Consider the following 26,353-nt stretch of genomic DNA (forward strand, 5'->3'; position numbering starts at 1 on the left):
GGGTTAAAAATTTTTTTCTAAATTTGCTAATTAAAAATTTTCCCAAATTGAAAAAATAATTTGAAAAAAAAAATTTAAAATTTAGGGGCTTAATGTATTTTGTTGAATTTCCCTCCTTATCTCATCAAGGAATAAAAGGGGCTTACATTTTTTTTTTTTCAATCTAGGGTTTTTGAGGGCTTATTTTACAGCCGATATTCAGTAAATTTCCCATTTGAAAAAAATATATTTTTTTTCCAAATCCACGAAAATTTTTCCCATTGAAAGATATAAAAGTAAGATACTGATGCAAAACTAAAATTTTTGAAAAAAAGGGCTTTTTCATTGTTAGGGTCTTAAATGTTTGATTAACCATCAAACTGTTTTGCTTTCATTTAAACTGCATATTCTTTCAACTTTTTCCCCCCAATTTAAAACAAAAAGGTGAATTTCCCATCTCCTGGGTAGGGTCTTTTTCCAAAAAATCCTGGAAAAAAAAGTGTGTATATAATTTTTCTTGATTGTGCCTTAACGTTGTATCTTTGATGAGTTTTTCAAATCAATTGGCACACCATATGTAGATTTGTCAGGAGAAGCCCAGGGTCAAGGTCCAAGCAAGTATTGCATTTGGTGTATTTTTATATAGTCTTTAAGTGGGGGTAAGTTTGTTCTGGGCCAAATTTCCCCAAGCATTAGGGGGTTTTTCAAAATAAATTGGGTACATAAAGCCTTTATGTAAATAGATATAGAGGGAGATCCCCAGGTTTTTTAGTAAAAGGCAAGTTATAGAAAGGGCTTTAAAAACTTTTTAAAAATTTTCATCATAATTGGATTAAAAAAAAGTGGTAAACATGATCACCATTGTTAAAAATGAATGTTTTTTGTATACAATACTGATGTTCATTTTTTATGCCCGGGCAAATAATTATTAAAAATCCATCTGTTTAAAGTCTTACTTTTGGAATTTTTGGTGCTCGGGAAACAATAGTTTAAATGTACTTTTTACCATTTGAAACCTCCTCTGTCGTCTGTGAGGGTTAAACCTAACTGCAAGTTCAGATTTATTTTAAAGTTCTACTTGTAAAAAATGGCTTCATAAATTCCCAAATTTTCCAAATTTCCAATTTTACACTTTCAAAGGGCAAATTAGGGGGAAAAAATTTGGTTTTTGTAGCATTGGGAAAAAAATTTTTTCTTAGTTTTAAACCATTTCCCCCTTTCATGCCACTTTAAATGGGCCGTTTTTCTTTTTGCAACTGTTAAGGAAATAAAACAAATTTTGGTTTAAGGACTTTTTTTTACAGGGGGAATTTAAATTAAAACGGGAAACAAAGTTCCCTTTTAAATAGATTGTTTGCTGTTAACAACCCCGTCATCTTTAAAGATAAAAGTTTAAAACCCTGAAACCCAAAAGGCAAACCTGAAGAAAAAGGGACTACTGTGGGGGGAAATTTTTGGGAAAGGAAATAAAAAATGCAAATGGTAATTATGGGGGCCCGTCAAAATTTTTGGTACGGAGGAAAAAGCCACAAGTTGGTATGGAAAACGCCAAAGTTGGTATGGAGGACAGCCAACAAGGGGGTACGGGGAGGACAGCCCCAAGGGGGGGATGGAAAAAGGGCCAAAGGTGGCGGGTACTGGAGAAAAAGCCACGGGGTGGTACTAAAGGACAGCCACAATGGTACGGGGAAAACAGCCAAAATTTGGTATTTGGAAAGGCCAGCCACAATTGGTATGGAAAAACCCCCTTTTGGTATGGAAAAAGGGCCAAAAAAGGGTGGGAGGAAAAAAACTGGGGGCCCCATTAATTTGAAAAAAGGGGACACCAAAAGGTGGTCTGGGGGGAACAGCCAACGGGTGGTACTCGGGAAAGAAAAACTAAGGTGGTTAAATTTGGAAAGGAAAAAAAAACCCCCACAAGGGGGGTACTGGAGGGAAAACAAGGGGTACGGAAACACCCAAAAGGGTTGGAAACTGGGGGAACAAAATGGGGGAAACGGGAAATGGTGGAACGGGAAAAAGGGGCCACAAGGTTTTGGAATGGGGGACCCCAAAAAGGTGGTACTGGAGGACGCCCAAGTTTTTTACCGGGGGAAAAGGCCACAAGGTGGAAATGGAGAACAGAAAAAGGGTGGTATTTGGGGGAAACAGCCCCCGGGGGTTATTGGAGGACAGCCCCCAAGGGGGTTTATTTGGAGAAAAGCCAAAGTTTAGATTAGGAGGTCACCCAAAAGGGGTTGGAAATTTGGAGAAAACATTTAGGTTGGGTTTTCTTGTAGACAAGCCAAAAAGGTTTGGGGAATGGGGGGAACAAAAAATGGGGTTTGAAAAGGAGGACAGCCACAAGGGTTTGGGAAAAACCTGGAGAAACAGGACAAAAGGGTAAAAAACCTTTGAGGGAAGGCCCAAAGGTTTGGTATTTTGGGAAAGGAAAAGCAAACAAGGGGGAAAACGGGGGAAAAAAGCCAAAAGGGTTTTTTCTAGGACACCAAAAGGGGGTACTTGGAGGAAAAAAGAAACTGGGTTCTTTTTTTGGGAAGGAAAGGTGGTATTTTTGGAGAACGGAAACCAAGGGGGTAACTGGAGAACAGCCCCTAGGTTGGTACTGGAAAAAGCCAAAAAGGGGGAAAACTGTTTCTGCCCTAAAGGGGGGGCTTTTAAAAAGGGGGTTCACAAAAACAAAAAATTGGAAATACCTTATTTAAACTTTTAGCTCCCCTTTTCACAAGAAAAATGGTTCCCTTTTTTGACCCGGTTTTTTGTTTTGGGTCCGTCGGCCCGTTACCCGGGTCTCTCTGCCCACCCGAAAAACTTTTTTTTTAGAAAACCATTTTCCCTTTTAAACCCTAATTTCAATTTTCCCCTTAAAAGGAAAATTTTTTGCTGTGGTGTAAATTTTTTAAAATTTTGTTAAAAGTTTTTAATTCCCACCCGGGAATTTCGGGTTGCCATGAAAAACTGTAAGAAAAAACTTTTTTTAAAAAAGGGGGAAAGACTGAAGTTTAAAAATTTTTTGGCATAAAAAACACGCCTAGTCTTTTATACAATTATTTAAAATTTAAACTATACGGAGTAGGGGCGACATATAGGGATCACTTTCCGGGGCCTTGTCTTTTCCGTCTGTCTGTCCGTCCGTCAAAAAAATTTTCCCGGACTACCCCTTTTAAAAAACTCCCGGGTGCAATTTATCCAATTTTTAAGGAATGTTTAGTACCAAGTCTATTTGTGCTTATTGTCGGGCATTTTCCGGTTTAAATGTTTTTGTCAGAGTTAGGGCCCCTTTAATAATTTTTTAATTTTAAAGTTTGTCCGGATTTACTTTCTTATACCACAATGCAATTTCAATGAAACTTTACAGGATTGATCTGTAGCTCAAGTCCTTGCGCAAAATTGAAAAGGGGTTTTTCCCTTTAAAATGTTTTTTGGGCCCGATTAGGGCCCCTTTGATAAAAAGGTTTTTTTTTTCTGTGTTTGGGCCAGATACGGCAAAAGTTTGCCCGGGGAAAATTTACCCTAAAAAATTTACTGGTGAAATTTTTAATCCAAATTTTCGGGGAATGATCAGTCCCAATTTAAAGTTTTTGCACTGCCGTCTGTCTTCCCTTTCTGAAAAAAATTTGCCCAAAACAAAAATTTGGCCACATGAGGCGAACATGTGATTACTGTTTCGTCTTGTTCTTTTTTGAATTACATAAAATTTTTAACCCTTTCCCTTTCATATAAAAAGCGAAAAAATGCATTTTTCGCCCCCCCCCCCTTTTTTTTTGGGCCTTAAAAATAATAAAAAAATGTCCTTTTTGGGGCCCCCAAACCCCTGTTTTTGTTTGAAAAGGGTGTTGCAAAAAAAATTGAGCCTTTTTTCGGCGCTTTCCCCCCACCCAAAAGATAACAAGGTTTTTGCCAAAGGGGGGAATTCCCCCCTTTAGTTAGGGGGGTTTAAAGGGGGGGGCGGAGTCCCCTCATGCCAAAAAAATTTTTGGACTTTTTTAAAGGGGCTAAAAATCCCCCAGGTCATCATAATGTAAGTTTAAACCAAAGGGCTAAAAAAACCTTTGACTCAAATTCTAAAATCCTTGGAATTTTGCAGCATTTTGGGAAAAAAATTTTTGAGGGGAAAAAATAAAGGAAAAAAAGGTTTTTTTGGCCATTTTGAGATGCCCCCTTGTTCCCTTTGGTAACAAAAAAATTTAAACTGAGCAGTCGTTTAAAAAGGCAATGGTCCAGTAAACATTTGTCCCAAAATTTTTATTAGTATTAAAGCATTTTTCAAAATTTTCATAGCAGTTTGAACTTGAAAACAGGGGGTTTTTTTCAGGGGAAAAACGGCCTTTTTTACAAAAATGCTCGGGGGGGGAAAGGGGGTTTTAAAAATCTTTTTTTAAAAAAAAAAATTTAAAGGGAGCTAGAGTTAAGATGCTAAGCTTTGAAATACCCTTCTAGTGGGGGGTCTCCCAAATTTTTGTTAAAAAAAGCCCCAAGGTCAAAATTTTGGGGGGGGAAGGGCCCATTTTTTTTCCCCTTTATTGGGGCAGTAAAAATTTTAAAAAATCCTTTTTTAAAAACCCAAAAAACCCTTAGAGCTTAGATATTTACCCATAAAAACATCTTCAAATGGGTGTCTCCCAAAGTTTTTCAAATAAACCCCCGGGGTTTAAAAAATTGGGCCCCTCCCCCCGAGGCCTAAATCCCGGCAAATCAATTTCAGGGCCACCCATGGCCCTCTTTTTTATTTTAGGTAAGTTTTGATAGTATTATTTAAAAAGTCTACATAACAAAAAAAAAAACTACTAAGTTCTCTCTTGTGGATAAATTTATTTTTAAATTTTCTTTGAAAAAATACATAGTATTTAATTTTTTTATTAGATTTTTTTTAAGTTTTAGTCTTTTTTAAACATGGAAAGCTAAAAATTTAAAAAAATAAACACACAAAAAAAATTTTTTATATTACAAAGCTGGACAGTAATTTAAATTTGTTTAATTATTTAGGGAATAGTTTACTTGTCTCAAAAAAAATTTTTGGGAGACATTGTTTTTTCCCTTTTCGCCATCTGTCTGTCCTTCTGTTGGATGTCATTTTCGTCCATCTGTCCCCCCATTAAGTTTTGCCCGGGCCCTTACAGGTAAAAATCCCAGGGGGGATTTAAACCAAATTTTCCATTTCCCTTCCCTAGTTGTGCATTAAACCCGGGCACGCTCTGTTTTCGCTGCAAAAATTGGCCACCAAAGCTGAAAAAAGAAAAATTTTGCCCAAATTTTTAAAGGGTCTTTAAAAATTTGGGGGGTTTCACCCAAAACTTTACAGGAGTGTCAGTCCCTTTTCCCTTGTTTGGCACTTTTTCTGAATGTTTTTTTTTTCTGCAAAAAATGGCTCCCCAGAGCTAAAAATAAAAAATTTTGGGTCGGGCCCTTTCAAAAGGGTTAAAAACTATGGTGGGATTTCAACCCAAATTTTTTACAGGAGGGGATCAGTCCCTTTCCCTATTTTTTGAAATTTTCCCCTAATTTTTCTCTTTTTTTGGCCTAAAAGGGCCCACCAAGTTTAAAAAATAAAAAAATGTTGCCCGGGCCCTTCACAGGAAACTAGGGGGAAATTTAAACCCAAACTTTAAGGATGATCATTTTGGGGCCACATCCCCTTTCCCAATTTTTTCCCATTTCCCCTGCAAAAAATTTTGGTTTAAAAAAACCCTTGTTCAGTTTAAACGGGTTTAAAACAACTGGTGGGATTTCAACCAAATTTTAAACCAAAGGTGTTCAGTACCATCCCTAGGTGACATCCCCTGCATTTTCCCCAAAATTTTTTTTGGTTTTTCACAATTTAAAGCTACTGGGGGGATTTCATTAAACATCACATCATTTGACCATTCAAAACAGGGCGTCCACCCCCTCCTATTTTTTCCTAATATTTCCAAATTTTTGTGCCCTTTTGGGGCTATTAAAAAATTTCCTTTTTTTCCCTAAAAATTGGGGAAAAATTTCTTAAAAATTCCTATATTTTTGGAAATGGGTTTGAAAGGTAAGAAAGGGGGAAGGAACTTTTCAAAGGAAATTTAAAAATTTTAATAAATGGACAAAGAAACCTTTTATTTTTAGTAAAAGTTTTTTTCATTCCTACGGGGAATGGCCACTCTGCCAACCCCAAACCCAGTTATAATAAATAAATTTGAAAGACAAAAAAAAAAATGCCCCCTGAAGTATTTTTAGAGTTAGAAATGACCCTTTTTTTGTTATGCCCCGGGTTTCATTTAAAAACTGATATTCTTTGCTGTATTAAAATACTGAAAAAAACAAAATTAAATATAAATTTAAAGGAAAAACTGTTTCAATGTTTGAAAATATTTATCAACAGAGGAAAACTATCTCAGGGGAAATTTTTTTGGGTTGTGCAATGGTTTCTCAAATGATTTTTTTGATTTTTCAGGGCAGGGTTATCTAAACCCTTTTCCCGGGGCTAGAAAACTCTATCTTACACCCCCCCGTAAGACAATCAAACCTTTTTTTTAAAGACGTTTATTGACGGACCTTTTATGAATGAATTGCGTTCTTTTGGATGGGCGTCACTTAACCCTTTTTGAATGAAATTGTCAGTTTTATACCCACTATAAGTAAAAAATTTCGTTATGAAATATCCGTTTTTTATTTCTTTTGAAAAAAATTTTATATTTTTTATCAAGAAAAAAAGTCAAACACCGGCTGTTCCCGGGACAGACAGAATATCTAGCTCTGGGGGAAATTTTAAAGGCGGAAACTCGGGCGTTAGCCTTCCCCCCTTACCGCCGTAAAAATCCCCCCTTTAGCCAGGGTATTCCGGTCTTTTACCGGCAGCCCGGGGAAAATTCTTATAATTTTAAAAGCCAAATTTTACCTGAGGTAGTGAATGTTGTCTAGTTTTGTTTTATACATTCAAAGTAATATGTAAAAAAAAAGTTCTTTTTGAAAATGGTTCAACTTCTTTCTCAGCAGGTTTATGTTGCACCATTCTTAAACTTTTTCTATATCATTGATTTTTTAAAATACTCATTACTTTAAAATGTTTTTGTTGCACCATAAATTTAAAGAACAGTATAAAAAAAAAAGTATAAATAAGGGCATTATTATTTTGATAAATAAGATATGATTAATGCTTATTTTTACTTGGTGTTAAGATTATTTTTGGGGGCACCATGTTCAAAGTATTAAAAAAAATTTTCTAAACTTGTATTGCATATCATTTTAAAGGGAGTTTTTTCACTTCCAAATGTAGCATGTAAGGATGTAAGTTTTTGAAAGCATGCAACATTTTGTATTGCTATGTACAAGGAAGTAACTTCCTGTAATCTCTTCCTACAAGTCACTAGTATTTTTGCAAAAGCAAAATTTTTTTTTGTACTTTAAGCTTTGTTAATTTTATATGCTGCAGTTTTTTTTCATTGATGTGAAAAGTTAAACCAACTGTTTAGTTTTTAAAATATATCAAACAGTTTTGTACTTACTGTAGGTGAGTGGCAGGAAGAGGATAAACCTACTTTGGCTTTAATTATTTCTATTCCTATATTTTCCTATATTTGGCCATGAAAAAATCCTATATTTTGATGGCATTCCAAAATTTTTTTTTGGGAATAGTTAATAAGTGGACGCCCCTGTGCCATAGTTTTGGGAGACATGTTTTTGTGGACAAAAAACCCTTCTAGTTTTCATTTTTGCAACCATTTTTTATTGACTTTTTTTATATGCCCCAAAGAAAAATTTTGAGATATTATTTTATACCCCCGTCCCTCCGTCCGTCGTCCGTCTTTTCCGTACCCAAAAAAGAGGTACTTGTGTGACTTGGGGGAAAATGGTTTAAAGTAAATTCTCTTTGATCCTATTCATTTCGTTTTTTTCTTGGGGTTCTTTTTTTTAAACCTTTTTGTTGACTAAAAAAAGGGCCAAAAAAAAAAAAGGTTCCAAAATTTGTTTTCCAAAATTTTTGAGTACGTCCCCTTCCCTCTGTCCGGCAACCAAATAGGGTTAGGGGGGCCCTCAAAAAGTAAACAAAAACAAAACAAAAAACAAAAGAGGTCATTCCGTAAAAATAGAATTAAAGGGACCCGGGCCCCCCTATTTTAAAAATACCAAAAAAAAAAAAGAAATGGGGCCCTTTTTGTCCATTTTTAAATGGCACCCTCCGTCCTCTGTTAGCAATTTTGGTTTTCCCGGGGCATAAATTAAGTTTAATTAAAGGCCCACAAAAATTTAAATTTTAAAGGGGTGATTGTTCCCTATTTGGGGAGAAAACCCCCATTGATTTTTGGGGCACAGGCAAAAGGTTTAAGGTCCCTAGCCCCCTTTAAATTGAAAACAGTTTCTGGAGCATAAATTAAAATTCCCCCTTTTTGGCCCCCCAGTATTTTAAACTTCATAGGGTGATTGTCCATATTGGGTAAAAAGACCCCTTTTTATTTTTTAAGTCAAAAGGTAAAAAATCCTTTGCACCTTAAAACTGAAAAAAAAGTTTTTGGAGCTTAACTCAATTCCATGTGTCCCAAGTGTTAAAAAATTCATAAGGGTGATTGTCCATATTGGGTTAAAAAAACCCTTTATTTTATTTTCGGGTCACAAGTTTAAGGGAGCTATTAAACCCCAAAACTGGAAAAAAGTTTCCAGAGCATAATTTTTGTTCCCTTTTGGGCCCACAATATTAAAAATTTATAAAAGGGGGATTTCTATTTGAAGGGCGAATACTTTATTTAAATTTTTGTAATGTCTTACAAATTTTCTTTATCCTTAAATAAAAAAAAAAAATTTTTGGGCCCTATTTAAAGCCCCTCTACGGTTGGGTTCCTTTTTTCAAAATTTTTCCCAATTTTTGTTGGTTTTTTTGCTATTCCCGAAAATTTTTTAAAGTTGGCAATTATTTTTCCATTCTTTAAAGGATTGGGATTCATTAAATTTTCAAAATTAATCCTTCGGGGCAATACCTTCGAGAAACCCGCCTGAAAAAATTGGGGGGGGCCCCCCTTGATTGATTAAAAGGGAATTAAACCCTTTTTGGGAAATGTTGGTTTTCTTGATATTTTAGATCATCTGAGGACAGTGTCCTCAAAGGGGGAGTTTTTTGATGGCCCATTGGGCCCTTCGTCCATTTGGGCCCCTGTCTGTGCGCAACAAATTCTTTAAAACAATTCTTTTTTCCCAACCCCAAAGCCCAAAATTTTTTTGAAAACCCTTTTCAGAGTTTTTCCTTGCATGAAGCTCCCAAACCAAAATTGTTCAAAAATTAAGGGTTCCCTTTAAAACACTCTGTTAGCCGGGAACCAAAATTTTATTTTTTTTTAAAAAAATTTTTTAAAAAAACTTTTTTTAACAATCCGAAAACACTAATTTAAAAAAAAAATATTTGGGGATAAAAACCCTCTTTAGTTGGGGCCTTAAACCCAAATTTTTTTTTAAAAAAAAAATCCCAGGGGCAAAAATTGGGTCTTTCCCCAGGGGGTCATTTATTTTCCCTTTTTTTACATTATATGAGAATCTTTAAAAAATTTCTTGTGAAAATCCAAAAAGGGAAAAAGCTTAGATTTCTTGGGCGGGTTTTATTTTTTTTAAAAAGAAACCCTTTAAGTTAAAACCATTTCCCGAATTGGGCCCCTTTTCTCATGAATGACCCTTTACATTTTTTAAAGGGCAAATGTTTGAATGTGGTTGAAATTTTTTTTTTAAAAAGGTTTTCTTTGTTACTTATTTTTGATTTTTTTTTTATCTTTTAAAACCCAAAAATCCCGTGGACCCTTTTAAATAAAACCAAATTTTATAACCAAATTTTATTATGGCCTTCACCCTTTTTCAAAGACCTTGAAAAAATTGGGTGGTTGATATTTTTTTTGATTTTAAAAAAGTTTTTTTGCTCGAAATATTGTAAGAATAAGTTTGAGCTATTTTAGTCACCGTCAAGGGTTAAGGTGGAAACAGACACTTTCCGTGGGACTCACTAAATGTTCATTTAAACAAAGTTATTTTTAGTAATAATTGTTATTTATTTAAATCTTTGTGCATTAAAATGTCGTTGATCATCATAAAAAATAACATATTTGAAAAAAATGCCTTTGTAAAAATGATTGATTTTGAATAAAAATCCTAAAATTTTTAAAATCGTAAATATCCAAAGTCATTTTTTAATTTTTTTTGTCATCAAAACTTTTGGAAAATAACCATACTTATATTATCTAGGGAAACCGTGTCTCAAATTTTTTCTAATCTTTTCTCAAAAAAATATTACGTAACGTCAAACATTTTACTGCGACTTTTTTCACCATACATATTACGCAATTAAAGATATAATTAAGTTGCTATTGAGCAAACAAAAATCCCTGACACGGTTCCCTCCGTAAATGAAATTCCCTTTCATGTGCTTTAAACCGCCATGTTAATTGTTGATTATTAAAAAGTTATGCCGATTCAAAGTTAGTCCGACCCGCATCAAACGAAGTGTCATAAATCGGCTTTCTCTCTCGGACCCCTACGTTTCACCGCTAAATAATTGCATAATACACAAATATCGCGACCAGAAGAGGGTCACAAGTTGCCAGGGGTAACATACTCTAACAAATTTTTATGACCCATGACATCTGACCAATTAAAAAGCTGCTGATTAATATCAGTTTTATAGCCGAAATTTCTTCAATTCTTAACGTGATTTACTGTACGTCTGGTATTTGTCGCACATGTCACGTGACTTTGGTAAAATTTGAGGCATCAGTGGGGGAAATGGAACGCATTTTTGCGCCCCGCTAGCGGGGTATTTAATTGTTTCCTTTTTGAAGTTTATTATTATTATTCACAGCATTATTATTGTATTATACCAGTGTCACTCTGCCTGTGTATTCGTGTATGAAATTCCATTAAAAATATAAAATAAAATAACAAAAAACTAAGCTTCTGACAGTCTTTTAAAGTCCATGGTAGCATGTACAAATAAGAACGGGGATATTATATATTTTTTCCACGGAAATTGATAAATGCTTCACATATTTTAATAGAAATAAAAAGGTATTACCGATATTATGATCTGGCCCTTCCTTGACTTCTATTATGAATATCATCTATGCACGGCATAGAGATCCAGTTTCTTACCGGGTAGACAATAAATTTCATACTTTGTCCCAGATTTTATTAGTACTGTGTTCGATTTACTGGCCCGAAAACAATTTTATGTTTCACTGAATAATATTTTAATTTAATCTTTTTTGTTGTTTAGAGGGAAATAATCATCCTTAGACAATCTAAAAATGGTTTAGAAATTTGTCAGGGACACCTTACCAAAAGTCACATAGGCGTTCACAAAAAAAATCGTTGTCTGTTTTTGTTGTTGTTTTACTTGACATTGTTAGAAAACGAGGTTGAATGTAAAGTAAGCCCTTGAATCCGTACAAAAGTCTATCAACTCAACGTAATATCTATTAGATTAACGGGACAGACAAATTATTTTCACACATTATGGATATTTTCCGCTATGCTTAACTAAATTTAAACTTAAATTGGCCGACAATTTCTTAATTTATAAAAAAGGCTAAATGTTGAGATATTCATAAAAGATGTACGTTAGTTGTACGATACATGTATTATGAGAAGTATGGACCAGTATGGACCTGTAATTCACGGATATATGGGAACTACCGATTTCCCTCATTGATGCTCTCAACAGGGGGTGGAGCGTTATCGATAATCGACCAGGTTACGGCGAAATAGCAGATACAATAGTATAGGTTCCGTTTTAAAACGTTTAAAAACACATTTTTTGGACTAACTGCTTCCAAAATTAAATCACGAATGTGTTCAGAAAAGGTTGATAAATCCACTTAGCAAAAAATCTCATTTTAGGTATTTTCAGTGATAATTGACTCCGTTGTCACCTTAACCATTTATGTTAAAAGTCCATTGACATATGACTTTGAAACTTACACTTGTTCATCATCATGACCCTTACCTGTAGACAGGAGGAGGTAACTGTATCAAGCATTTTGACAGAATTATGCCCCTTTTTCGATTTTTCGAATTTACGTTAAAGTTTTTGTTATATGTCAAAAATATTTTCAAAGTCCATTGACTTAATTATAGCTTTTGAAACTTTGCACATTTGTTTACCATCATGACTCCAACCTGTTGACAGGTAGAGGTTAACTGTATCAAAATATTTTGACAGAATTATGCGCCTTTTTTGTGTCGCTTGAAAAGGCTGACATATAGGGGTTATAGCGGCGGCGTTCTTAGTCGGCGTCGTCAATGTCGTGTCGGCGTCCGCTAAAAGCTTGTCCGGAGCATAACTCAGTCACTATAAGTCTGATTGACTTCAAACTTGGTATGCATGCTTTCTTTCAATGACCCGAAGTGCAGTGCACAAGGACCGGTAACTCTGCAGTTCTTATTTTTTGAGTTATTGCCCTTTTGTTAATTTTCATACTTTAATTTTGTCCGGGGCCATTTCGAAGAAATTTCTTTCAACTAAAAAGCTATGGACTTGAAACTTCATAGGATGATAGATCTCATTAAGAAGAAATGCAGTGCCACAAGAACCAGTACTCTGCACTTCTAATTTTTGAGTTATTGCCCCTTTGTTAATTTTCATACTTTATTTTTGTCCAGGCCATTTCTCCTAATGTATAAAAGCCATGGACTTGAAACTTTTCATAGGATGATAGGTCTCATTAAGAAGAAAGTGCAGTGCACAAGAACTGGTACTCTGCATTTCTTATTTTTTGAGTTATTGCCCTTCGTTTATTTTCATACTTAATTTTTGTCCAGGCCATTTCTCTGAAAGTATAAAAATTATGGACTGTGAAACTTCATAGGATGATAGATCTCATTAAAAAGAAGTGCAGTGCATAAGAACTGATACTCAGCATTTCTTATTTTTGAGTTATTGCCCTTTGTTGCTTTTCTTACTTTATTTTTGTCTTGGGTCATTTTTCCTCAAGTAAACAAAACCAAAAAAAAGGGAAAGCCAAAAAAAAAAATGAAAGGGCGCCAAGAAAAAAAAAAAAAAATGGACTTGAAACATCATAGAATGATAGATCTTATTGATAAGAAGTGCAGTGTACAGAAACTGCTGCTCTGCACTTATTATTTTTTTAGTTATTGCCCTTTGTTATTTTTCATATTTCATTTTTTGTCCTGGCCCATTTCCCCTAAACTACATTGTTTACAAGGCGACACATCCGACTCGCTGAGTTCTAGTTTTTTTACTTAGAATGTCCGTTAAAGTTTTTTGTAATACCTCAAATATTTTCAAAGTCCATTGACATAATTATAAGCTTTGAAAACTTTGCACATTTTTTACCATCATGACCCCAAACCTGTAGACAGGAGAGGTAATCAAATATTTTGACAGAATTATATGCGCCTTTTTTTGACTTAGAATGTCCGTCGTTAAAGTTTTTGTAATACCTCAAATATTTTCAAAGTCCATTGACATATGGCTTTGAAACAAGTTGAAATTTTATACTCTTCTTTGAGAGCATAATAGACTCTCTCCAAGGCCTATAACTGTTAAATGGATTTAAAGAAAAATTTTACCCTTTTGTTTACTAAAGTAAAATTTTACATTTATCAAGGCTTTTTTACTATCAAGCACTAAGAAGAGTCGAGCGTTGCTGTAACCTACCCGCAGCTCTTGTATGCTATAATTTGGATTAATGTACAAATTTGATCTTGACCTTTATTTGACCTTGGTCAAATTATTGAAATTTACTGTTTATTTATGGATATCATTCATACTTGACAAAAGAACACACTTGACTAAATGGACATGTTGAATTATTTTGATATATGACTTTGAGCTTTGTTTGACCTTGACCATCAAGGTCATATTTTTAAAATTTGGTTAAATTGCCATTACCTTTTTACTTACAGATTTAATGAACCTTTTCAGTGTTTACAGTTTTATGTAAATTGGCTAACTTGTTATCCAATTGCTACACTGAGATAATACATAGTCACTGGTTGACCTGGTTTGCACAAAAGAACACATGGTTATGTTTGTGATACTGTTTGTGAGCAGTTAACCTAGCAATGAATGGAAAATATATGGCTAAATATTCCGCTACGAAAAACCGGAAAGGTCCATTAATACTTTGGACAAAAGAAAACATATTACAAAACCAATATGTTGAATTTTTTTATATGACCTTGGCCTTGAATTAACTTTGACCACCAATGTCATATTGTTGAATATTGCTTGACTTGTCATACTTAAAGATTTCTTTCAAAAGAACACATATGATAAAACAGACATGATTTTTTTCTGACCTTGATCTTTAATTCACCTGAACTGTCAAAGACATAATAAATTATATGAAATTTGAATTTTATTTGTTGTAGAAATATCATGTTTTGTGTAAATACTCTTTACAGTTTTTTTTGTGATATTTTAAACAAGATTGACACTGTATATTAATAACTTATATTGCAATTTATTTGTAAAAAACTTAAATCTAACATTAACATTAAAGATTTGATCAAAGCTTTTTGTAACTTTTAATCTAAACTGACATGTTTCTTTCTATTTAGCACCAACAACGTCTTCAACAGATGAATCATATTCTTATGATGAAGGTAAATTGTCATTTCAATTAATAGTCTTACACTTTATTTTTTTTTTGTACAAAGTTTTTTCTTTTCTTCCTATGTTGAAAATTCTGGTTGCTATGGCAACAAATAGACTGAAAATATGGCGAATTTTACACATAAACTGGATCCAGTGATAACTCAAAAAGTACTGAAAATATTTTTATGAAACTTGAAATATGGGTAGATGACAGTCTGGAAATTATGCACATCTTTTTATTTTCTTCCTACTTCTTCATTCCTTATAGGATTTACTTTAAAATCCCACATCGTAATAATATGACAAGGTTTATAAATCTAGAATCCATATTTCCAGAATTACCTCCTCCTTTGAATTTTTCTTATTCATTCTTTAACTTTCTCATCTCTTCATGGATTTTCTTCAAATCCAAAATAAACATTCATGATATCAACACCTACATTATATTTTTGTTTTAATTTTCATCTTTGTTACTTACTATACATAATAGTTAATGCTATATTTGAAAATTGTTTTTTTAGCTCACCTGTCACAAAGTGACAGGGTGAGCTTTTGTGATCGCTTTTCGTCCGGCGTCCGTCCGTCCGTCCGTCCGTCCGTCGTCCGTCCGTCCGTAAACTTTTACTTTAAATGACATCTCCTCATAAACCACTAAGCCAATTTCATCCAAACTTCACAGGAATGTTCCTTTGGTGGTCACCTTTAAAAATTGTTCAAAGAATTTAATTCCATGCAGAACTCTGGTTGCCATGGCAACCGAAAGAAAAAACTTTAAATACCTTCTTTTAAAAAACCATAAAAGCTAGAGCTTAGATATTTGGCATGAAACATCTTCTAGTGAGTGTCTACCAAGTTTGTTCAAATAAAAGCCCTGGGGTCAAAATTGGCCCCGCCCCGGGGGGTCATTGATTTTCCCTATATGCATATAGTAAAAACTTAAAAAATCTTCTTTTAAAGAACTCAAAGAGCTATGGCTAAGATATTGAGCATCAAACATGTTCTAATAGGTGTCTACCAAGTTTGTTCAAATAAAAGCCCTGGGGTCAAAATTGGCCCCGCCCCAGGGGGGTCATTGATTTTTCCTATATGCATATAGTAAAAACTTAAAAAATCTTCTTTTAAAGAACCAAAAGAGTTAGAGCTAAGATATTAAGCATGAAACATGTTCTAATAAGTGTCTACCAAGTTTGTTCAAATAAAAGCCCTGGGGTCAAAATTGGCCCCGCCCCGGGGGGTCATTGATTTTCCCTATATGCATATAGTAAAAACTTATAAAGTCTTCTTTTAAAGAACCCAAAGAGCTAGAGCTAAGATATTAAGCATGAAACATCTTCTAATAGGTGTCTATCAAGTTTGTTCAAATAAAAGCCCTGGGGTCAAAATTGGCCCCGCCCCAGGGGGTCATTGATTTTCCCTATATGCATATAATAAAAACTTAAAAATATTCTTTTAAAGAACCCAAATAGCTAAAGCTAAGATATTTAGCATGAAACATGTTCTAATGAGTGTCTACCAAGTTTGTTCAAATAAAAGCCCTAGGGTCAAAATTGGCCCCGCCCCGGGGGTCATTGATTTTCCCTATATGCATATAGTGAAAACTTATAAAAGCTTCTTTTAAAGAACCCAAAGAGCTAGAGCTAAGATATATAGCATGAAACATCTTCTAATAGGTGTCTATAAAGTTTGTTCAAATAAAAGCCCTTGGGTCAAAATTGGCCCCGCCCCAGGGATCATTGATTTTCCCTATTTGCATATAGTAAAAACTTATAAAATCTTCTTTTAAAGAACACAAAGAGCTAGAGCTAAGATATTTAGCATGAACCATGTTCTAATGGGTGTCTACCAAATTTGTTTAAATAAAAGCCCTTGGGTCAAAATTGGCCCTGCCCCGGGGATCATTGATTTTATTTATGTGTAAAGCAAAAACTTATAAAATCTTCTTTGAAAAAACCCAGATAGCTAGAGTTAAGATATTTAGCATGAAACATCTTCCAGTTAGTGTCTTCAAAGTTTGTTCAAATAAAGCGTTAGTGTCAAAATTGGTCCTGCCCTGGGGGACATTGATTTTCCTTATATGTGTATAGCAAAAACTTAAAAATCTTCTTTTAAATAAAACAGAATAGCTAGAGTTTAGATATCAAGCATGAGACATCTTCTAGTGAGTGTCTCCAAAGTTTGTTCAAATAAAAGCCCTGGGATCAAAACTGGCCCCGCCCTAGGGGTGTCATCGCTTTTAACTATATGTGTATAGTTAAAACTTAAAAAATCTTTTTTTAAAAAACTCAACGAGCTAGTCCTTAGCGTGTTTAGCGTGAAATATCTTCTAATGGGTGTCTACCAAGTTTGTTCAAATAAAAGCCCTGGGGTTTAAACTGGCCCCGCCCTGGTGGCCTATATACAGGTGAGCGACTTCAGGGCCATCATGGCCCTCTTGTTTTACTTATCTTCTTTGTGACTATAAATGGTATCTTTAAACTTAAAGTAAAACTCTTTATTTATCAATGTTCATAAATCTAGCATCGTTATTTCAAGAGTTATCTCCTCTTTAAGAATTTTGTATTTAAATATGTTATATTTTGGTAACACGGATGTTTAAAAAAATAACTTAAGAGTCTCCTTCAGTCTGTCTGTCTGTCTGTTCATAAAAACTGTTTCGACCTGATTTTTCCAACAAATTTACTTAAATTAGAGAAAAGTTGAAACATTAGTTATACTTATTCAACTTGAGAAAATTGGACCTTTTGATTATCTATTGTATAAACATAATTTCCAGACTAGGCAGGGAAACTTAACACATTACTATGTAAAAGACAAACTTAGAACTCAAAAGATTTAAGTTCATTTTTGTCATTCATTCACTGGTTAAATTGAATGGCCAATGGCCCGTCAGAATGTTGCTGGGGTTCTCACGTGTAGAGGACTTATAGATTGCTTGCAATACTATGATAATTGCTTGTTTCATATTATGATTACTATATACATTTTAGCATTTGTTAAAATTTATTAAAAAAAAATGCTTTGATAAACTTGTAATCGTTTGCTCATTTTGAAATAGAGTATTTAATAATTTTCACATTGAGTAATAAAGAAATGTGTCTCGTCATCGAGTAACAGGTGATCACCAATGCCTCTCAATTAGATCTATTTATCTATTTACAATAACATATAATCATTCAATAATTAAGTTACTTCTAAAAGGAGAAGATGCATATTTTGACATATGGCATATGGTTGAAATGATTCATTTTATATTAAATGTTGTATGATTGTGGTAGAGTGATACATGCATGCTCTATGAAGGTTTCAAAAGTGAAGATACTTCTGTATTATAATTATTACTACCTGTATTTTTATAATTAATGTTCTATGATCAGTTTGATGGGCTGTATGCACTTTTAAGTAACTATAAACTATGTATATTTGATGAATATATAATTGCCATTAATTGGTTTGATGAGTGATGTTGATAAAATATATTATTAGATGCTCATATACCAAAGTTTTCATGCTAAATATCCTATTAATTTTGTTTACACTTGCTCAATTATTAAAATAACAAAATCAGTAAGACTGCTTATAATAGTACAAAAGTACAAAATGTATATTCCTCGCCTTGGATTATGTTAATACATAAATACAAAATATATATTCTGCGCCTTTGCTTATGTTAATTTGTTCATTAGTCATAAAATTTACCTCGGTATAAATTTCTATGGAGTTTCTCTATGCATCAATGAATTATATTTAGATTACAAACTAGAAAATGTTTGAATATTTTATTAAAGCAGTGGCCCATTATATTGTGATTTGGCAGAGATTATATTTTAAAGGAGCTCCACAGAGGTAAAAAAGTCCCCCCCCCCCCCCCCAAAAAAAAAAAAATTCTTACGTAGATCAAGCATTTAAAATAAAAAAAAAATCTGCAAAGGAGAAGTTAAAAATATACTCAGAATTAAAGGCTCATTATGCCTTAGAAGTGCTTTTGTTTTTATTTCCTCAAAGCATTTTAGCTCATCAGAGTCGAAGACTCCGGGTGAGCTATGAGTATCAAAGGGGGATACTCCGGCGTCCTGCGTCAACAATTCTCTTCTACTCTGAAACTGCTGGGCAGATTTACCTTAAATTTGGTCTGTAGCATCCTTGTGACAGTCACACTTAAATTTGCTTATGTCATTTCAATTGGCTTTTTTTAGGGGTCAACAGAGCTAAAAATAGAAAAACCTTTAAACATCTTCTACTACAGATCTAAAAGATGCATGATCACCAAACTTTGTCTGTAGTATTCTTGGGTAGTCTTTTATCAAATTTGCTCATATTAATATGATTGGCCCCTTTAAGGGGTCTCTAGGGCTAAAAATAGAAAAACCTTTAGATATCTTCTTCTACAGAACTACTTGATGGATGATCCCAAAACTTTGTCTTAAGCATTCTTGGGTAGTCTTTTATCAAGTTTGCTCATATTAATTTGATTGGCCCCTTTTAGAGGCCACTATAGCTAAAAATAGAAATACCTTTAATTGTCTGCTTCTACAGAACAAATTGATTACCTTTGTCTGTTGCATTCTTTGGTAGTCTTTTATCAAGTGTGCTCATATTAATTTCATTGGCCCCTTTAAGGGGTCTCTAGAGCTAGAAAAAAGGGGGAAAACCTTAAGACATCTTCTTCTATAGAACTAATTGATGGATGATCACCAAACTTTGTCTGTAGCATTCTTGGGTAGTGTTTTATCAAGTTGGCTAAGATTAATTTCATTGGCCCCTTGTAGGGGTCCCTAAAGTTAAAAATAGAAATACCTTTAAATGTCTTTTTCTACAGCACTTATTGGTGGATGATCACCAAACTTTGTCTGTAGCATTCTAAGGTAGTCTATTATCAAGTGTGCTCATATTAATTTGATTGGCCCCTTTTAGGGGTCTCTAGGGCTAAAAATAGAAAAACCTTTAGACACCTTCTTCTACAGAACTAATTGATGGATAACCACCAATCTTTGTAGCATTCTTAGGTAATCTCTTATCAAGTTTGCTCATATTAATTTGATTGGCCCGTTTTAGTGGGCTCTAGAGCTAAAAATAGAAACACCTTTAAACATCTCCTTCTACAGAACTAATCGATGGCTGTACACCAAACATTGTCTATAGCATTCTTTAGCAGTCTTTTATCAAGTGTGCTCATATTTATTTGATTGGCCCCATTTAAGGGCCTCCAAAGCTAAAAATAGAAAAACCTTTGAACGTCATTTCCTATTGAAATCACCAAACTTTGTCTGTAGCATTCTTAGGTAGTCTTTTACAAGTTTGCTCATATTTATTTGATTGGCCCCTTTTAGGGGCAGCTAAAGCTAAAAATAGAAATACCTTTAAACGTCTCCTTCTATAGAAGTAATGGATCGATGATCACCAAATTTTGTCTGTAGCATTCTTAGGTACTCAAGTTTGTTCATATTAATTTGATTAGCCCCTTAACGGGGCCACTTAAGCTAAAAATAGAAAAAACCTTTGGCCATCATTTCATACTGAAATAATGTATAGATGATCACCAAGCTTTGTAGCATTCTTAAGCAGTCTTTTATCAAGTTTGCTCATATCAATTTGATTGGCCCTGTTTAAGCTAAAGCTTAAATGCACCAGGTCATGGCATTTCTTCAAATTATTGTTTAAACATATTCTATGCTCAAATTTAATATTAGAAAATATTGACAATGGACAATTTCCAACACTGTAAAACAATTGTTTCTGGTGAGTGACTAAGGGCCATCATGGCCCTCTTGTATTATTTAATTATGTGTAAGTAAACAATTCAGTATGTTATATTTTAGTATTTGAATATATTCCAGCGGTCACAATTTATTTTATTTTCCCTATATATTCAAAAAACTATATTAGCTTTGCTGCTCAGAGATATTAATGTTTGCTGTGTTGTCTTTATTGTTCATATATGCTGAATTTTGTGTTCTGTTTAAGCATTCTTTTGTTTGTTATTGAAGTCTGAAACTACATGTAATTATATGACTTACAATAATTTTCCTCAACTTTATGTATGCATATAGGCTAAGTCAGTTGTAAGATTTGCTTGAGATACTGATTTTACTTCTCACTCACTGTCCAGAGTCCATTGTTCATGTATGTTAGGTCATCCTTCAAATTAGTAATGAATTCTGTAAAGTGAATGCACATGTGGTCTATAAATAATTATATTAAAGCAGCATGCTTCCAGATTCGTACTTATTTTCATGAAAATATTGAAAATGTATTAGAAAATAAAATAATGTCCAGTGACTAAAGAAAGTTATTAACACATTGCAAACAGTGCCTTAAATCTATGAAAATTACCAGTATGAGGTCAATAGAATATGCAACGATAGCTCTTACTATGTTAGTCTTGCTGTAGTGGTAAAAATATTGCAAAATCATGTTAATTGCACATAACATGAAAATTTGCCTTGAATTGTGAATATTTTTGTGCCCCCACGTAAGTGGCGGGCATTTAGATTTACCCTTGTCCGTCCGTCCTTCTGTCCATCCGTCCGTTCACTTTTGTGTCACACATAACTCAAAAAGCATGAAACTTTACAGGAATGTTGATCAGCATGTGTAGTTGTGCACCTGGGTATTTTTGTCTGGATATTTTTAGTATTTTCAGAGTTATTGCCCTTGACTTTTTCAGAGTTATTACCCTTGACTTAGTAAAATTTTGCAATTTTCAACTTGTGTCGCATGTAACTCAAAAAGTATTTGCCTTAGAGTCATGAAAATTTACAGGAATGTTGATCAGCATGTGTTGTTGTGCACCTGGTTATTTTCGTCTGGATATTTTTAGTTTTTTCAGAGTTATTGCCCTTGACTTAGTAAAATTTTGCAATTTTCAACTTGTGTCGCATGTAACTCAAAAAGTATTTGACCTAGAGTCATGAAACTTTACAGGAATGTTGATCAGTATGTGTAGTTGTGCACCTGGGTATTTTCGTCTGGATATTTTTAGTATTTTCAGAGTTACTGCCCTTGACTTAGTAAAATTTTGCAATTTTCAACTTGTGTCACATGTAACTCAAAAAGTATTTGACCTAGAGTCATGAAACTTTACAAGAATGTTGATCAGCATGTGTAGTTGTGCACCTGGGTATTTTGGTGTGGATATTTTTAGTATTTCAGAGTTATTGCCCTTGACTTAGTAAAATTTTGCAATTTTCAACATGTGTCGCACGTAATTCAAAACGTATTTGACCTAGAGTCATGGAACTTTACAGGAATGTTGATCAGCATGTGTAGTTGTGCACCTGGGTATTTTCATGTGGATATTTTTAGTATTTTTAGAGTTATTGCCCTTGACTTAGTAAAATTTTGCAATTTTCAACATGTGTCGCATGTAACTCAAAAAGTATTTGACCTAGAGTCATGTAACTTTACAGGAATATTGATCAGCATGCGCTGTTGTGCACCAGGTATTTTCGTCTGGATTTATTTAGAATTTTTAGAGTTATTGCCCTTCACTTAGAAAATTTTTGCAATTTGCAAGTTACTCAAAAAGGATTTGACATAGTCATTAAACCTTATGGGCAGGTTGCTCAGCATATTTAGATTTGCACCTGGGGTTTTTGCTTGTGGATTTATCCAGTATTTGTAGAGTTATTTCCCTTGACCTAGGAAAAAGGTTGACAGAACAGTGGCGCGGTGGGGGCACCCGTGTCCTATGGACACATTTCTAGTTTACTTTTAAAACAGCACGCCTCCAGATTCACGCTAATTTTCATGAAAATTTTGAAAATTTATTTGAATGTATAATATTGTGAAATAACCAAAAGGAAGCAATTTGAACAGTATCAATGGCACTTACAACCTACATGTATTACCAAAAAGTTGTCAAAATATGCATAAATAGCCCTTAATGCGTTAGTCACGCAGTAGAAATATAGTTGTAAATATTGAAAACTCAGTCATTGACCACACATAACATGTAAAATATTACTTGAATCTTGAATCATTTTACATTTCCTGTAATCGTAGTACATATTTCTCAAGTTTGATTTTATTGAAATATTTTGGCTCACCTGGAGGCATGCAGCTTTAGGCTCACCTGAGTACAAAGTGGTCAAGGTGCGCTTTTGTTTCCACAATTTGTCCATTGTCTGACAGTGCATCCGTTGTTAACTTTTTAGCTCACCTGAGCTTGCTCAGGGTGAGCTTTTAGGATTGGTGAATGTCCGTCGTCCGTCGTACGTCCACAATTGCTTGTGAACACTCTAGCGGTCGCATTTTTGCTTCAATCATCATCAAACTTGGTCAGGATGCTTATCTAGTTGAAAGCTCGGATGAGTTCGAACATGGGTCATCTCGGATGAAAAACTAGGTCACAAGAGCTAAAAATAGAAAAACCTTGTGAACACTCTAGTGGTCACATTTTTGAACCAATCATCATCAAACTTGGTCAGAATGCTTGTCTAGTCAATTGCTTGGATGAGTTCGAACATGGGTCATCTCTGATGAAAAACTAGGTCACAGGAGCTTAAAATAGAAAAACCTTGTGAACACTCTAGTGGTCACATTTTTGACCCAATCATCATCAAACTTTGTCAGGATGCTTGTTTAGATAATAGCTCGGATGAGTTCAAATATGGGTCATCTCGGATGAAAAACTAGGCCACCGGAGCTATAAATAGAAAAATCTTGTTAACATTCTAGCGGTCACATTTTTGCATCAATCATCATCAAACTTGGTCAGGATGCGTATCTAGTTGATAGCTTGAATGAGTTTGAACATGGGTCATCTTGGATGAAAAAGTAGGTCACAGGAGCTATGAATAGAAAAACCTTGTGAACACTCTAGTGGTCACATTTTTGAACCAATCATCATCAAACTTGGTCAGAATGCTTTTCCAGTCAATTGCTTAAATGAGTTCGAACATGGGTCATCTCGAATGAAAAACTAGGTCACAGGAGCTAAAAATAGAAAAACCTTGTTAACACTCTAGTGGTCACAATTTTGACTCAATTGTCATCAAACTTGGTCAGGAAATTTGTCTAGGTCATTGCTGGGAATAAATCGAACATGGGACATCTCGGATGAAAAACTAGGTCACAGGGGCTAAAAATAGAAAAATCTTGTTAACACTCTAGTGGCTACTGTTGTGATCCAAATATTCTGTTAATTGGTCTGAAAATTTGTTTTGATGATTTCTAAGTCAAGATCGAACATGGGTCATCTTGGATGAAAAACTAGGTCACACTGCCCAAATATGGAAAAACCTTGTTAACATTCTAGTGGTCACATTTTCGACTCAATTATCATCAAACTTGGTCAGGATGCTTGTCTAGGTAATTGCTTGGATGAGTTCGCAATCGCATGTGAAACTAGGTCACCAGAGCTAAAAATAGAAAAATCTTGTTAACACTCTAGTTGCTACTGTTTTGATCCAAGTATCCTGGAAATTGGTCTGAAAGTTTGTTTTGATGATTTCTAGGTCAAGTTTGAATATGTGTCACCTGGGTAAAAAACTAGGTCGCACTGCTCAAATATGGATAATCCTTGTTAACACTGTAGTGGTCACATTTTTGACTCACCTGTCATGAGACTTGGTCAGAATGCTTGTCTAGGTAATTGCTTGGATGAGTTTGATAAGTCAGGTGAGCGATCTAGGGCCATCATGGCCCTCTTGTTTACATTCTGGTGGAGTACTCTGCAAAAATTGTTTAAATTAAATCCCTTGTTTCAGTGACAATAAGCCTGATGGCTATTTTCTTGTGTGGTTGTATCCACTGATTTAGCATTTGGCAGTTACTTGTAACATTATAAGTTAGTACTTGTTCACTCCAGTATTTTGTATGTGCCAATTTTTAAAGGATAATTATTTATGAACTATTTTAGCGAAATATAAATCATATGCTTCTGTATGTGAGACTGATTGGAAAACTTGTGTGATACTCTTATACTGATATATTCTTTATTGTCAGATTATTACACAGATTATGATGAGCAATTTAGAGATCCACCTCCATCTCCAAATCAAATGGGTAATATAGTAGAATATATACACAACTACCTGGTACATTTACCTTATTTAAGTGGGAAGTGCCATACACCATAAATTACGAGGGATGTTCGAAATGTATTGCTTATTTCTATCTGAAGTTTTCAAATTTCAAGTTAGCTCAAAATTGTTCATTTCATGCCCTCAAGTACTATCCACTTCTTGAAGGTGTCACGGTATGCTGATTTGGGCACAGTAATAAGGTACTGATGAATGGCAGATCCAAGTGCCTGTCGGGACTTGTATTCCGCCCAGCAAGGAATGATTTCAATTTTTGAAACAAAAAGAAATCACATGGGGCAAGGTCTCGAGAATATGGGGGGTGAGGCAAAACAGTTACTTTTTTTTTTCAAAATGCCGAAACTATTGCGGAGGTATGAGCGAGGTTATTGTCATGTAGAAGACGAATTGCTTAAAACTAGTGACAGGGCATTGTTTCTTATAATACTTTTTCAGTTTCTTAAGTACTATGTCTTAGTAGTACTTCCCAGAGATACTTTTGCCCTTTTTCACTGGCACTTTTATTGCGACTCCTTCACCAGAGAAGAAAATTGCATACAAAACCTTCTTTGCACTCAATGACTGTTTGGCAATTATTGGGCATTTGTTGAGTTTAGTGGCCCAGATTTTGTTGCTAACTTTTCTGACGGGCTCAAAATAATGGACCCAAGTTTCATCACCTGTGACGACATTGGCAAACTGTTTTTTGTCATATTTTGGAAACATTTGAAGCAGCTTTTTGGCCACCTTAACCTGTTGCCTCTTTTGCTCATTGGTCAACAGATGTGGTACCCATCTAGCAGAAATTTTTCTGACTTTCAAATGCTTCTTCAAAATAAAGTGAACCGTTGATAGTTATATGCCTATGGTGCATTTTTGGTGCATTTTTGATGCACTCTACACCAGACTCAAATTTCTTTTTCCATCGCCTCACTGTGTCATAAGATACACAAGAAGGCCCAAATGCAGTAGAGAGTTCAGTCATCAACTGCTTCAAAGAGCAACCCAGTTTTGAGTGTTCTTTGTTGTAAGCCCGTATTTTATCTTTTTTGTCCACGCTTCTACCAACCATTTTTACTACAGTGGTCAAGGTCTGTGTGTATTTAAATTGCAAGTTGTATGTCTTACACTTAGTCTAACATGTACATTTAAATTACACCTTTGTGTAGGTATTGAATTACCCTATACAGGTATGTATTGGTTTTTATCATGTCCCACGTGGATCACGAGATAGAGGACAATAAGCAATTCTTTTCGAACAGCCCTCGTATATATGAATCACTTTGTATTATTACTTTTTATTTTCAGTTCAACTGTAGGAGTGCTTATGTAACTGATACCTATTTCATATAATTACACTCTTTATTTTGTTCACCTAATTTAAGTGGGAAGAAGACAGGTGTCATACACCATATACATGTATAGGATTCACCTTGTATTATTATTCTTTATTTTCAGTTTAACTATTGGTGTGCTATTTTTATGCCCCCGGGCATATAGTTATTGAACCGTACGCCTGTCTGTCCGTCTGTCCGTACAAGGTTAACCTAGAACAGCAAGTTGGATTTTTCTTAAGTTCTACCTGTACCAATGGCTTCATAATTTACACACTTACTAATTCGTACAAAGTATATGATCTGGGCAAGTTACATACTATGGCTTCCATTTGCACCAAGTTATTGCCCTGGTTAACCTAAACCGGCAAGTTGGAAATATCTTATGTTCTATCTGAACTAATTGCTTAATAATTTCCACACTTACTTATCAATACAATGTACATGATATTGCCAAGTTA

The 26,353-nt window shown here is 34.4% G+C and overlaps 1 protein-coding gene across 1 annotated transcript in view; it reads left to right on the forward strand.

The window, feature by feature from the left end:
• The first annotated feature begins 14,485 nt into the window (after nucleotides 1–14,485).
• LOC132723762 (trans-Golgi network integral membrane protein TGN38-like) overlaps nucleotides 14,486–26,353 on the forward strand; it is a 37,261-nt gene continuing 25,393 nt past the window's right edge. Inside the window, exons 1-2 of the mRNA XM_060708538.1 lie at nucleotides 14,486–14,544; nucleotides 24,482–24,541. Coding sequence (XP_060564521.1) covers nucleotides 24,538–24,541 — 4 coding nt within the window. The 5' untranslated portion in view covers nucleotides 14,486–14,544; nucleotides 24,482–24,537. The remainder of the gene's footprint in view (nucleotides 14,545–24,481; nucleotides 24,542–26,353) is intronic.

Source organism: Ruditapes philippinarum, unplaced genomic scaffold (assembly GCF_026571515.1).
Source record: "Ruditapes philippinarum isolate M1 unplaced genomic scaffold, ASM2657151v2 ctg561_1_1_1_1, whole genome shotgun sequence".
Lineage (NCBI taxonomy): Eukaryota > Metazoa > Mollusca > Bivalvia > Venerida > Veneridae > Ruditapes > Ruditapes philippinarum.